At 42.5% G+C, this 15,114-nt stretch overlaps 1 protein-coding gene across 1 annotated transcript; it reads right to left on the bottom strand.

The window, feature by feature from the left end:
• Window positions 1-1,071: 1,071 nt before the first annotated feature.
• On the bottom strand, window positions 1,072-14,482 carry LOC120030469 (shootin-1-like). Its single transcript, XM_038975885.1, has 17 exons — window positions 14,379-14,482; window positions 10,980-11,029; window positions 10,722-10,782; window positions 8,931-9,025; window positions 8,542-8,701; window positions 8,221-8,318; window positions 8,051-8,132; window positions 7,848-7,942; window positions 5,589-5,735; window positions 4,408-4,561; window positions 3,407-3,575; window positions 3,102-3,160; window positions 2,640-2,737; window positions 2,491-2,520; window positions 2,345-2,398; window positions 1,965-2,145; window positions 1,072-1,672 (listed from the first exon to the last, which is right to left on the bottom strand). The coding sequence occupies exons 1-17, from the start codon at window positions 14,410-14,412 to the stop codon at window positions 1,521-1,523; spliced, it is 1,719 nt and encodes a 572-aa protein (XP_038831813.1). The 5' UTR covers window positions 14,413-14,482; the 3' UTR covers window positions 1,072-1,520.
• Between the last annotated feature and the right edge of the window lie 632 nt (window positions 14,483-15,114).

Here is a 15,114-nt window from a genome sequence, read left to right as displayed (position 1 = left end):
AGAAACAGTTTTTATAAGGGAGGTGAGAAGACAGGCAGGTTACAATCAAGACAACAAAAAATGCAGAACACTTCTAACTTAATCCCAACGATTAAGAAGGGTGATAAGATGGTGACCTCATCCAAAGATGTGTGTTTCAACATTTTTATGAAGACTTATATACATCCTCCTGTTCAGCGAGTCCCATAGATATGGATACTTTTTTTGTCTGGTATGGAATTACGTAGATTACCAGATAGCCAGGTAGAGGATCTAGACTGTACTATAACAGATAGAGAGACGACAGAGCCTGGGAACCTGAGCTAACAGCCTCAATGTGGATTGTAAGATTCTTACTAAGACCCTTGAGATATGCTTAGAGAGAACACTTCCTAAAATCATAGTGACCAAGTAGGATTTATTAAGAACAGGACCTCAACTACTAATATGAGGCTCTTAAACCTCATGTGGTTAAACTGCTCAAATATGGTTCCTACCGCTGCTGTCTCCTTAGATTCTGAGAAGGCATTTGATAGGGTTCTTAAGAGAAAAGCCCACTCTAGCCTATGAAAATGTGCTTTTATACATGGATAGGGGTTCTTTATTCCAATCCTAAAGCAACAGTACTTATGAATGGAATTATGTCTCCTTTTTTTTGTCTTTCTAGAGGCACAGGGCAGGGCTGCTCGCTTTCCCCTCGCCTATTTGCCATAGTTTTAGAGCCTCTTGTGACAGTGATAAGAACAGATCCAGAAATTAGGGTTGTCCATGGAGGAGGAAAAAACGATTATTTAATTGTATTGCATCATATTCTAGTTTGTCAGGCTACAGAATTAATTGGAATGAGTCAGAAGCAATGCCAATTAATGCCATATGTTAATCTTGAACTGTTACCCCATTATTGGAAGGTATTCCTAATGTTTTGTACACTCGGTGTATGTAGTCCACTGTGTTAATCCTTGGATCCTTTGATCCCATAAAAGCAAAGCCACTCATACTGAAAACGAGTATGTAATAAACATAACACATTTTTAATTTAAAGTAATGTGAATAAATGAGATTAGAGCCTTATAAGTGATAGTAATGGGACGTTACTACCATCATTTGATTTATTCTGTTTTGTTACAGCATTCAACCAACAATTTTCATTTATTGTAAAAAAAAATGTTTTAATGCTAAACCGAAATTGAAAATGTGATTATTTTTTTAGAAACCAAACTGACCTCAAAAAGCCCTAATCGCTCAGCACTAACCATATAAATCTATACATTAAAATATACAGTGCATCAATATGATTGTGTTACAACAGTGTTCCCAAAACCTCTCCTTCAGTACCCCTAGCCAGTCCACACATTTGATGTATTCCAAAACTAACCAGCTGATTTAACTAATGAGGGGTTTGATGATTAAAGGTAAGATGACATTTACGTCAGCTGTGCTTGGAATACATCGAATCAGTTGACTGGCTGGGGGTACTCCAGGAGAGGTTTGGGAAACACTGTGGGACAGTATCCTAACACTAATCATCCCTTTCCCAAGTCTCAGATCTCCTCCTGGCAGATGATCAGTTCTGATGCTCTGATACGAGAGTTCCTCTTCTCTCTGTTCTGCTGGAGCCTCCTGAGCACGGGGGTGCTGCCACGATCTCCTGTGAAGAGAAGGGCACCTGCTGCTGGGCCACCCGACTGGGGACCTGGGGGGCACGACATATGGTACATTAAAAGTATGCTAAAATAATACTGTAGGTAAGTGAAAGATATCACTATGTGGGTTAATGATGTGTCCTCCTGGCCCCTCGTTTGTTATCATCTCTTTCAATCTTCCTCTTCTTGTTCGCGCCATTAAAGACCAGACCATCTTTCAATGTAATACCATCAATTTAGTCCAAGTGAGCAAAAGAACCAGAGAGGACCCCTGCAAAACTTTTAAAAAGAAACTGACTGACTGTCCCCTATTCCCCAAAACAAAGGATGGAGATGCTGCACCTTGGATTTTGGTGATGGGAGGGGCTGGGGAGGGGGTTGGGGAGGGGCCGGGGGTGTCCTGTCCGTCCCCCATGGCCCGCCTCCTCCTCAGTAGCACCAGATGTAGCTCCGCCTCCCCTATGTTTCGGCTTATCCTCTTCCGTGACCCCGCCCTCCTGTGGCCTGGGCGTTTCATGGTGTCCTGGGATAGGATAGGTCAACCAATCAGGATAGGTGAGGAGGGTAAACCAATCATGTCAATGAAAAGAATAGAAAGTACAGTAAACCAAGCAGGGTTTGACTTCTCAAAGCCTCCATAGTACAATATTAATCTCATCGACCTATAGACTCACTAGTAGAACAGCAAATGCATCATTTTAGACATTTCGTATTGATCTTACCAGCATTCCTTTTAGATCCAGCACGGCTGACTTTCTCTTCTCACTCCTATGGTCCTGTCATTTGATAAATTAATACAGGATTAGCATTTTAATACTAGATAATCTTTATAACACTATTATAATAGGAAAGGCGTGAAAATTCTCACCCTCCAGGCACTGTCATCTTCTGATCCAGGCTGAGATAGGAGAGAAGCAGTCAGATGTTGGACCACTGTAATTGTCTCTCTAACAAGTAGATAGATAGCATGACTGATTGATTGATAAATCAATTGATACATGCACTAGCTCGCCTTACCTGTGGTCTCAGGGTGGGTCTCAGGACGATGCCTTTCTTTATCCTCTCCATCATCTCATCCACCGCTCGGGTCTTCATGTCCACAGAAGGATCTGGCTCTGGTGGAGACAGGAGACAACACAGTGAGTGGACTCAACCTGAGCTGTAGTGTGTTCAAATATAAAACTTTCATATCAGAACTAGGGTCTTTGTTTGTTGACCTGCTAAACGTTGAAACCTTGAATATCCTGAGCACATACTGTCTGTATATTGTAATAGTAGTCATAGAATGCATCAGTCATGTAATCATTTCTACTCTGTATATAATTTCATCTGTTTAAGCTGGATTGTTGATTGAAGTGACACGGCAGCATTGGACATAAAGACTCTGGTCTCGATTGGGATTCCCTGGATAAATAAAGGTTAAATAAATATAATAAATTAGTAAGTCATGTGTATTCATACCACGGTAAGAACACTCACTATTCTTATCAGTGTTGTTGACTGACTCCTTCCTCTTGTTGCGCAGGACGACAAGTTGACTAGACCGGAATAACAGGAAGTAGAACAGAAGGAGTTTTCACTAACATTTACCAGATTCTGCCTTACCTCTGGGTACCACCATCACTTTTATTTAACAAAGTAAAGTTGCCAATAAGTTTAAATTGTTTGGAATAGGATACCTCTATCTCTAACTGGTAATATAGTGATTATGGATACCGCTAATATAGTGATTATGTAGTCATGTATTTATATTTGAATAGAGAATGATATAGTATAGAACCTACTCAACAACAGTGCTGGGGGGAGTTGGGGGCAGGGGAGGGGGAGGAGGAGGAGGAGGAGGAGGAGGAGGAGGAGGAGGAGGAGCAGTGGTTGAGTTGTCCTCCACTGGTTGGTCAGCTTTGGAAACCTGGTCTTTCTCTGTGTCTTTCAGCCTATCCTGGAGATGTTTCACTAAAAGGAAGACAAAGTACCACCAACCACAACAGTGTGTCATATTTTATTATTTTAAAAACAGCATTTGTTTGAAGAGTGAAAATAGGGCAAAGAAATATTCAACTCCAGAGAGAACAATTAAATAGTAAATTATTATTTATACTGATTTTACATCAGGGTACTATGATCATTATGAGCACGTATTATCTAGACTTAAGATTTTAGCCCAAAATATATATGTAAGGCTGCGTTTACACAGGCAGTCCAATTCTCAGAATTGTTCCACCAATTGGTCTTTTGACAGATCAGAATTGGGCTGTCTGTCACGTTCTGACCCTAGTTATTGTGTTAATCCTTTGTTTTGTTGGTCAGGACGTGAGCTGGGTGGGCATTCTATGTGTTGTGTTTCTATGTTGGGTTTAATGTGCCTGATATGGTTCTCAATTAGAGGCAGGTGTTTGACGTTCCTCTGATTGAGAACCATATTTAAGGTAGGCTGTTCTCACTGTTTGTTTGTGGGTGATTGTCGCTGTGTCTGTGTTTATTGCACCACACGGTACTGTCTCGTCTCATTCGTTCGTTCGTTCTTTCCTGTTCGTGCGTTCTTCATTTTATGTAGTTTGCATGTTCAGGTCAGTCTACGTTGTCTGTTTGTTATTTTGTATTTATCAAGTATAGTTCGGTTCAGTGTTCGTCTTGTCTAATAAATTCATGATGTCTACATACCTCGCTGCACATTGGTCTTCCGATCCCTCTCTCCTCTCCTCGTCCGAGGAGGAGGAGGAATATTACGACTACCGTGACACTGTCTGTGTAAACGCAGCCATTAAATCGCAGATGTGATAGCTACCTTCTCCCTGGAGGTGGGCGGCAGTGATCTGCGCCTCCCTTAGCTGGGTCTCCATGGTCCTCCTCTCCTTCTCACTGCTCTCCAGCTGGCCTCTGACAATCTGCAGCTCAGACAGAACACTGCTCTCCTCCAGAGCACACTGGGTCTGCTTCACCTGTGATAGTCATATACACAGATATGGATAAATAGACAGGAGAGACATAATATACGCTCGAAATTAGACTTCCACATTTAAATCGAACTTCTAGACGGGCGGGTTGTTTAGCAACAAAACCGATGCATGCGCAGCCGTGGAGCAAACCAAGTGGGGTTAGCTGAGTGTACAAAACATTAAAAACACCTGCTCTTTCCATGATAAAGACCGACCAGGCGAAAGCTATGATCCCTTATTGATGTCACTTGTTAAATCCACGTCAATCAGGGGAGGAGACTGTTTAAAGGATTTTTAAGCCTTCAGACATGGATTGTGTATGTGGGCCATTCAGGTGGGCAAGACAAAAGATTGAAGTGCCTTTTGAACGGGGTATGGTAGTAGGTACCAGGCGCACCAGTTTGTATCAAGAACTGACACACTGGATTTCTCGCACTCAACAGTTTCCCGTGTGTATCAAGAATGGTCCACCACCCAAACACATCCACCCAACTTGACACAGCCGTGGGAAGCATTAGAGTCAACATGGGCCAGCATATTTATTGAAAACATAAATACATTGGCACAATGAGCACTTGTTGTCTCTCAAATACATTGTTACAGTTATTGGTTAGCTAGCTAGCAAATTCTAGCCATATTAGCATAGACGTGACAAAGTCAAAACAGCTCAAAACAAAATTGTATCAATAACAAGATACAACGAGCTGAAACGATTCCCTACATGGTAGCTTCTTATCATTGTTGCTAACTATTTGACCATCCAGAATCACAACACACTGACTTCTGCCCCATAGACGCGCGCGCTCATTGTTTTCAGAACGTTGTCAACTAACCCGTCTATTAGGGAGAGACGACTATTCTCTTACTCACTCTCTCTCTGTTTGTCACTCTCTCACACACACACACACACACACACACACACACACACACACACACACACACACACACACACACACACACACACACACACACACACACACACACACACACACACACACACACACACACACACACACCTCCCCCTCCCTACCTGGTTTTGGTAGTAGAGCTGTATGTCCTGTAAGGTACTGTTGATGTGGGCCACCTGTTCCAGAGCCTGTTGGAGCTGCATACTTGTCTCTGAACTCTGCTGCTGCACCATGCTCTGTCTCTGGGTTTGCTTCTGCTTCACCAACACCTGCCAGTCAGTCAATCAATCAATCCACAAATTAATACATCAATCCATCAACCACTCAATCAATCAATAATATCGGAACAACATAATTAGAAGAGTAAAAATAAATGGTTTTTCATACCCATGGTATACGGTCTGATATACCACCATTTTAGCCAATCAGCATTCAAGGCTCAAACCAACTGGTTTATAATTGATATTATACAACAGTTATGGTAAGCTCCCCTTAAAAAAGCTATTCATCCATTGCTGATAATGGAGCAAATCTATTTGATAACTTCAGTGACTATCATAAATGCATTGAATGTGTGGAGGCTCATGCATGAGAATCTCTATAAACCTGTAATATAGAGCTGGGAATGGTCACATATATAGTGAAACTAGCTTTAACAAAAGGGTCACAGTCAGGAAGAGAGTTTAGGAACTGAAAAGTCAGTGAGTCACTTTCACTTCTGGCTTCCATAAGTTCAAACACAGCGAGGGTGTAGTGAAAGCAGCCATCTGTGTGTTAGGCTACACATCATTACATTTAGTCCAAATTACCCTGGTGTAAGCACTCTAAAGTCCCCATAGCACAAGGCATTTTCACACAGCCAGGGCATCAATTAGGAAACGCTAATGTTTGACAAGCCAAGGGCTGCTGGTGTCCACACAACACGTACACACACACACAGGAGCAGCATCAAACAGAGGAGCCTTTGCAGAGCATTGAGAGTAAAGGAGGCTGAGTTGTGTGGTTGTGTCAGAACAGTAGGGGTCCTTTTCACAGGTAAGGACCCATGCGAGGCGTCCCATTATGTGCCCATCTGGTAAATAGCGAACAGTGCACACAAAGGCGACAATTGACCGTATTCAATGTAAAGTGTCAAGCTAAAGATGGGGATGTGTTTAAAGCTATAGTCCCCATTCTCAAACTGCCGCCGTGATGGGTGCTAATTATGAAGCAGAGGGGGCTCTGAGAGGGGAGGCTACTTTTGTTGTCCTCTGAGACGCTAATTTTCTACCGCCACCTTTGTTACAACATGACCAGCTGGGAAATCGGGAGCTGTGTGTGAGTGTGTGCATTTCTCCTTTTACAAAGTGATCATCAGCCTGCCCGTCCCTCCCTTCTCACGCCTCTTTGTATTTCACTGCCCGATTTGTCCTCTTGGTATGAATGCAGAATGAATGGGGATCCCCTCTCTCCCCAACCCTCTCCTGTCCCACAATATGGCCCCTGTCTGAATGAGGAAGTGAAGAAGTACCACCCCCCCTCCTGTCCAATACTCCTCCATTCACTAGAACTGCCCCAGGGCCCTGGTCGAAGCCACTGCTGCTCCTTGTCTCCTTGTGTTACGACCTAGAGAGAGGGGTGAATACCCTTCCCTGCCACCTAGGAATTGTGTATTTGTATTTATTAGGGGTCCCCATTAGCTGTTACCAAGGCAGCAGCTACTCTTCTTGGGGTCCAAACACATTAAGGCACTTACATTACGCACACACAAAATGTACATCATATAGCATTATTATGCCACTACAAATCTATATACAATACAACATGTATAATACCACCATACAACAATATTACAATGTACCTGTGTGTAGAGTACGTGTGCGTCTATTCACAGTCCACGTTGTTCTTTAAGGTGTAGCTGTATCTGTTTTTTTCCCGATTTGACTGCTTGACTGAGTTACTTGATGTGGAATAGAGTTCCATGTAGTCATGGCTCTATATAGTACTGTGCGTCTCCTAGCCTGTGTTCTGGACTTGGGGACTGTGAAGAAGTCTTGTGGGGTATGAGCTGTGTGCTAGTTGTTTGGACAGACAGCTCAGTGCTTACAACTTGTCAATACCTCTCACAAAGACATGTAGTGATGCAGTCAACCTCTCCTCTACTTTGAGCAGCACACACACTTTCAGAAACATAAACACACACATGTACACACCGACGAATGCATGCATGCACACACACACACACACACACACACACACACACACACACACACACACACACACACACACACACACACACACACACACACACACACACTTTCAGAAACATAAACACACACATACTGTATGTACACACCTACGAACGCATGCATATACACACAAACACACACAGCGTTGTGTACCTGGTGGGCGAAGACTTCTGCGTGCTGTCTGAGGCCCTGCTCCAGCTCCAGTTTCTGACTAACCTCTGTGAACTCCTCTGTCACAAGCTGGGACACTGTGGACATGCACACACACATGTAAAACATTGAATATGACTTTGGTATGAGGTGAATAGAGTGTATATTATGAGGAACACTTGATATGTGTCAGAGTGGGGTCTCGCCTCTCTTCATCTTATTCATGGTCTTGTTCTGTTTGGACAGTTTCTTCAGTATGGCCTCTCTCTCATCAATCTCTAAGGCCAGCTGAATAGGACACGTAGAAGAGTAGGAGACCATAAATACTCAAACGCAGTACACACACGTCTAGAGTCTGTCCGTCAGTGCTAGATACCTGTTCTTTGAGCTGGTTCTGCTCTGCCCTCAGGGCCTCCACCTGCTCACACAGCCGCAGCTTCTCCCCCAGCAGCTGGTCCACCGAGGCCTGCAGTTCTGGCCAGGACGGGGGGGAAGGATGGAACAAAAGGAGAGATGAAAGAGAGGGAAGGAGAGAGACAGGAAGATGAGCAGGTATCTTAATAACATTTTCCCGATCGGTCGAGTAAAAGTACAAAAACAATCCTCTCAAATCTCAATTCTATAACTTTTATCTGTCACTCATGTTCATAAAGGATACCGTATGAGTTCCGTGTGGTTATTGTGTAAGTCTCTGTACCTCTTATCTGGGCCTGTCCTTGCAGCACGGCATCCTCCCCGCTGTCCCCATCAGGGTCGGGATCGACCCCAAGGTCAGCCTCCAGGTTTTCAGGAAGCTCTGGGATGAATGGCAGCAGAGCCTGGCTCCTCCTCTTCAGAACCTTGTTGTCTTTGGTCACCTTTGTGTTCAAGGAGAAGAGATCTGTTTAGAGCATTGTTTCAGTGTTCCACAGGGTATGCAGGCTTTTGTTCCAGCCCAATAATGACTCGATTTGATTAGGTGATGTGTTTGTTACTACTGGGCTGGCACAAAACCTACACACCCAAGTGGAACACGGACTTGTTAAGTCAATGACGTAACTGAGACACTCAATGGAGTTGAACTACAGTACCCATAAAGCACCCCACCTTGACAGCCAGGGCCTCTGCACTCTCCCTGCAGGAGCGTTCAACCTGGAACTGCATCTCCAGAACTTCCATCTCCTTCAACAGCTGAGAGGACACTGAGGAGAGACGAGATATAGGGAAGAGAAAGACGGGGAAAGAGAAATAGATAGTGGGGTGAGACAGAGAATATATAGACTCCTGCTTACATATGTCATGAAAGCTACACTACTTTGTCACAAATATACAGTGCATTCGGAATGTATTCAGACCCCTTGACTTTTTCCACGTTTTGTTACATTACGGCCTTATTCTAAAATGGATGAAAGTTTTTTTCCCTCATCAATCTACACAATAACGAAGCAAAAACTATTTTAGACATTCTTGCAAATGTATAAAAAAACTGAAATATCACATTTACATAAGTATTCAGACACTTTACTCAGTACTTTGTTGAAGCACCTTTGGCAGCGATTACAGCCTCGATTCTTCTTGGGTATGACACTACATGCTTGGTACACCTGTATTTGGGGAGTTTCTCCCATTCTTCTCTGCAGATCCTCTCAAGCTCTGTCAGGTTGGATGGGGAGCGTCGCTGCACAGCTATTTTCAGGTCTCTCCAGAGATGTTCGATCAGGTTCAAGTCGGGGCGCTGGCTGGGCCACTGAAGGACATTCAGAGACTTGTCCCGAAGCCACTCCTGCGTTGTCTTGGTTGTGTGCTTAGGGTTGTTGTCCTGTTAGAAGGTGAACCTTCACCCCAGTCTGAGTTCCTGAGCGCTCTGGAGCAGGTGTTCATCAAGGATTTCTTTTCTTTTTGTACTTTGCTCCGTTCATCTTTCCCTCGATCCTGACTAGCATGATGCTGCCACCACGATGCATCACCGTAGGGATGGTGCCAGGTTTCCTACAGACGTGGCGCTTGGCATTCAGGCCAAATAGTTTAATCTTGGTTTCATCAGACCAGAGAATCTTGTTTCTCATGGTCTGAGAGTGCTTTAGGTGCCTTTTGGCAAACTCCAAGTGGGCTGTCGTGTGCCTTTTACTGAGGAGTGGCTTCCGTCTGGCCACTTTACCATAAAGGCCTGATTGGTGGAGTGCTGCAGAGATGGTTGTCTTTCTGGAAGGTTCTCCCATCTCCACAGAGGAACTCTGGAGCTCTGACCATTGGGATCTTGGTCACCTTAATGACCAAGGCCCTTCTCCCCCGATTGCTCAGTTTGGCCGGGCGGCCAGCTCTAGGAAGAGTCTTAGTGGTTCTAAACTTCTTCCACTTAAGAATAATGTAGGCCAATGTGCTTGGGGACCTTCAATGCTGCAGACATTTTTTTGTACACTTCCCCAGATCTGTGCCTCGACACAATACTGTCTCGGACCTCTACGGACAATTCTTCGACCTCATGGCTTGGTTTATGCTCTGACAATTGTGAGACCTTACATAGACAGGTGTGTGCCTTTCCAAATCATGTCCAATCAATTGAATTTACCAGAGGTGGACTCCAATGAAGTTGTAGAAACATCTCAAGGATGATCAATAGAACCAGATGCAACTGAGCTCAATTTCGAGTCTCATAGCAAAGGACCTGAAAACTTATGTAAAAAATGTATTTCTGTTTTTAATTTTTAATACATTTGCTAAAATTCCTAATAATCTGTTTTTGCTTTGTCGTTATGGGTTATTGTGTGTAGATTGATGAAGAAAAACATTCATTTAATCCATTTTAGAATAAGGCTGTAGCGTAACAAAATGTGGAGAAATGAAAGGGTCTGAATAGTTTCCGCATACACTATATGGATATTGATTGGTGCAGCTCACCTTCCTCCATCTCAGATAGCTTCTGATTGGCTTCATCCCTCTGCTTCTCCAGAATCTCACACTACAGGACAGACCAAACAAATATACACATATACACACAGACTAGTCTCTGACATACTCTCTCATCATCTGTTTAGGCTACCGGTATATAAGAGCTAAATATACAAGTCTTAAGCTACGTCCATGGATTTAACATGGGACGATTTGTCTCTATCCAACAGAGAAACCATAGAGTCTCACAGATGTTACTAAATATACCTGAATGTCTCCTTCATCTTCAGAGGAGCAGCTGCTTTCTCCACCAGAGGCTGTGAAAATATAACAAAATACTTTCATTTATCAAAATGTACAGTTATTGCAACTTATGGCTCTTCTTCCCAATATTAATCACAAATAAGTGGTTAATAAATGAGGAAGAAAGACATTAATGCAGCGTTCACGTCATGTCGGAAAATCAGGACCTCTGAGTTCAAATGAACATAAATGATTTGCATAGAGCTTCCTATTGGTTGATTCTGATACTTCCCAAGTGGGAAACTCGGGTATCATCTTTCTACAACGAGTAAGCAAGTCGAACATTTCTGAGTTTCCGACATGACGTGAACATGGCACCAAATCCTAACGAGTCAGGTTTTCCTAATCCTATAGAGCCCCACAGTGGAGGTGTCATAATACCCATAAAACCTAGCGGTCAAACAGGGAAATGGTTACACTTATTTTTCCACCATTAATTTTAGGAACACTTACAATAAGGGCTGTGTTTTGTGAAGGCTTACCCTGGCGTGACATTTTGGTAACCATGTAAATTTCTCTCAGACAAGGTGACTTTTATCAAAATATTCAGCTCTATTTACTCTCAGATTCTAAAATGCTAATTAGCATCAAAGTAGACATCATGCAAGACTACAAATCCCTGCAAGCTCCTGCATGTAATCTCTAGCTGACACCTTTGTGTCAAGTGAAAACTTGCACAAGACAGTTAAACGAATTGTCATTTTTTTAAAGAAATGTTGCAAATTTATTAAATAATACATTAAGCTAATATTAGATACTCAATCCAGATATTATTACATTTTCCTCGATTTGGCAGTCTCGTCCAGATCATCATGGCATTTGTAGTTCTTTATGGTATCCATATTAGCAGCTAATTACATTTCATTTTTGGGGAGTAAATACAGGCGATAATATTGATAAAAGTCACCTTGTCCTAGAGAGATTTACATGGTTATGAAAATGTCACACTATGTTACAGCCCTTATTTTAAGTGTTTCTAAAATCCCATATGGGAAAATGAATGGTGGAAAAATTAGTGGGACCATTTCTCTGTTTGTCCACTAGGTTTTATGGGTATTATTACTCATACTGTGGTAATCTATAAGTGATCCAACAAGAGGAAGCTATTCTGAGGTGAGAATACAGGAAGTGATTCGGAAAGTCTCACTTTCAATATGGATCTGAGCCGTGCCATTCCCTCAACTACACAGAATTATGAACAAGGGATTGATTCTTTACATTTTCTACTCAAAGACAGCTTTATGGAGGGATGTGGAAAATAAATAAGGTACAAGTCACGTCCAATGTTTCATATCATAGTAAATAATTTCACAATTGAGGGATGTGGTAGCATTTTTTTGCAGAGAGACAGGTGTGGTTATTTCAACGTGATCAGAACCTAATGGAAATGACCAGAATCAAAACTATTCATTCACTATGCCCTCTCTCTCATCTATCTCTAGGGTCAGCTGAGTGGGACATGTAGAAGAGTAGGAGACCATAAACACTCAAACTCAGTACACACACACAGACACATATGCACATATGCACACAGACACATGTGCACACACACATACAGATAGGCACACACATACAGTAAAAATGCATACAGTTGAAGTCGGAAGTTTACATACACCTTAGCCAAATACATTTAAACACAATTCCTGACATTTAATCCTAGTAAAAATTCCCTGTCTTAAGTCAGTTAGGATCACCACTTTATTTTAAGAATAGGAATTGTCCGATAATAGTACAGAGAATTATTTATTTCAGCTTTTATTTCTTTCATAACATTCCCAGTGGGTCAGAAGTTTACATACACTCAATTAGTATTTGTTAGGATTGCCTTTAAATTGTTTTACTTGGGTCAAATGTTTCAGGTAGCCTTCCACAGGCTTCCCACAATAAGTTGGGTTAATTTTGGCCCATTCCTCCTGACAGAGCTGGTGTAACTGAGTCAGGTTCATAGGCCTCCTTGCTCGCATACGGGTTTTCAGTTCTGCCCACAAATTTTCTATAGGATTGAGGTCAGGGCTTTGTGATGGCCACTCCAATACCTTGACTTTGTTGTCCTTAAGCCATTTGCCACAACTTTGGAAGTATGCTTGGGGTCATTGTCCATTTGGAAGACCCCATTTGCGACCAAGCTTTAACTTCCTGACTGATGTCTTGAGATGTTGCTTCAATATATCCACATAATTTTCCTTCCTCACGATGCCATCTATTTTGTGAAGTGCACCAGTCCCTCCTGCAGAAAAGCACCCCCACAACATGATGTTGCCACCCCCGTGCTTCACGGTTGGGATGGTGTTCTTCAGCTTGCAAGCCTCCCCCTTTTTCCTCCGAACATAACAGCGGTCCAGCATCTTCACAAGGTCCTTTGCTGTTGTTCTGGGATTGATTTGCACTTTTCGCACCAAAGTACGTTCATCTCTAAGAGACAGTACGCGTCTCCTTCCTGAGCTGTATGACGGCTGCGTGGTCCCATGGTGTTTATACTTGCATACTATTGTTTGTACAGATGAACGTGGTACCTTCAGGCGTTTGGAAATTGCTCCCAAGGATAAACCAGAATTGTGGAGGTCTACAATTTTTTTCTGAGGTCTTGACTGATTTCTTTTGATTTTCCCGTGATGTCAAGCAAAGAGCCACTGAGTTTGAAGGTAGGCCTTGAAATACATCCACAGGTACACCTCTGATTGACTCAAATTATGTCAATTAGCCTATCAGAAGCTTCTAAAGCCATGACATAATTTTCTGGAATTTTGCAAGCTGTTTAAAGGCACAGTCAACTTAGTGTATTTAAACTTCTGAGCCACTGGCATTGTAATACAATGAGTTATAAGTGAAATGATCTGTCTGTAAACAATTGTTGGAAAAATTACTTGTGTCATGCACAAAGTAGATGTCCTAAACAACTTGCCAAAACTATAGTTTGTTAACAACAAATTTGTGGAGTGGTTGAAAAACGAGTTTTAATGACTCCAACCGAAGTGTATGTAATCTTCCGACTACAACTGTATATTTATTCAGGATTCATATAAACTTGTGGTTGCATCACTAACAACATACTACCAAATGAATTTACCACCAAGTACAGACAAGGTCGACCTACTAAAACTGCTGGTAAGCTAGAAAGGCAAAAACTGAGGTAAAGAATCGGAGTCCTTGAGGCTTTCTCAACAATATTGAGACATTGTGGCCGGTTTTGTCCTTAAACAGCCTAGGCTACCATAGTCGACATGGGTTCAACTCCGACCCACTGCCCTTCTGACTCGCAGTCTCTCCTACCTTTCCTGTCTCCTGTTCACTGTACTATCTCAATAAAAAATACACAAAACCCTTAAATATTATATATATTGAGTAATTGAAAGTTAGTCTCACCGGCAGCGTTGCTGTCTTCCCCTTGGGTCCACATCACAACCCAGCTATGCTCTGGTTCTGGTTCTAGACTGTGGTTCTCTGACTACTAGACAAAGAGAGACTAGTCTTCCTTCTACAGTCTCTGTGTTCTGTTGTAACTCGTGATCTTTCCCTTCCTTTGACTGACACACAAGCCCCATTGTGTAGGAAAGGGAACTGAAACTCTTGACTTTAAGTGTTACAAGATGGGGAGTTGTTCACACACTTATTCCAGAAGTGAATACACTTTAATAGTGTGCATTTTAGTAAGACTAGGACAACTCCATGGATTCTGCTAAATAGTCAAATAATGGTACCCAAACTATCTGCACTTACTATATATTGCACTGACCCTGCATACACTCACTAGACTATATATACAACCCATATACACACTCACTAGACTATATATACAACCATATACACACTCACTAGACTATATATACAAACCATATACACACTCACTAGACTATATATACAACCATATACACACTCACTAGACTATATATACAAACCCTATACACACTCACCAGACTATATATACAACCTATATACACACTCACTAGACTATATTGTGGCGTACAGCAGGTCAGCCACCAGGGGGAGACTTGTCGAGGCCTGGTGACAGACGGGGGATACATCACGAGGCGATGGCTCCATCTGCTGGATGTACCAGGTCTCGACGGGCTCTCCGCCCAGGACTAATTGGGGCTGATTG

This window comes from Salvelinus namaycush, chromosome 36 (assembly GCF_016432855.1).
Source record: "Salvelinus namaycush isolate Seneca chromosome 36, SaNama_1.0, whole genome shotgun sequence".
Taxonomy (NCBI): domain Eukaryota; kingdom Metazoa; phylum Chordata; class Actinopteri; order Salmoniformes; family Salmonidae; genus Salvelinus; species Salvelinus namaycush.
This window is presented reverse-complemented; position numbering and strand designations above follow the sequence as displayed.

Bases quoted from the DNA above. Each gene is read 5' to 3' on its own strand.
- LOC120030469 (XM_038975885.1), bottom strand. From the start codon at position 14,412: ATGTGGACCCAAGGGGAAGACAGCAACGCTGCCG. The intron at 2,738-3,101 runs GTGAGTGTTCTT...TGTCTCCACCAG, and splicing joins CAACAACACTGATAAGAATA to AGCCAGATCCTTCTGTGGAC. The intron at 2,399-2,490 runs GTGAGAATTTTC...ATCAAATGACAG, and splicing joins AAGATGACAGTGCCTGGAGG to GACCATAGGAGTGAGAAGAG.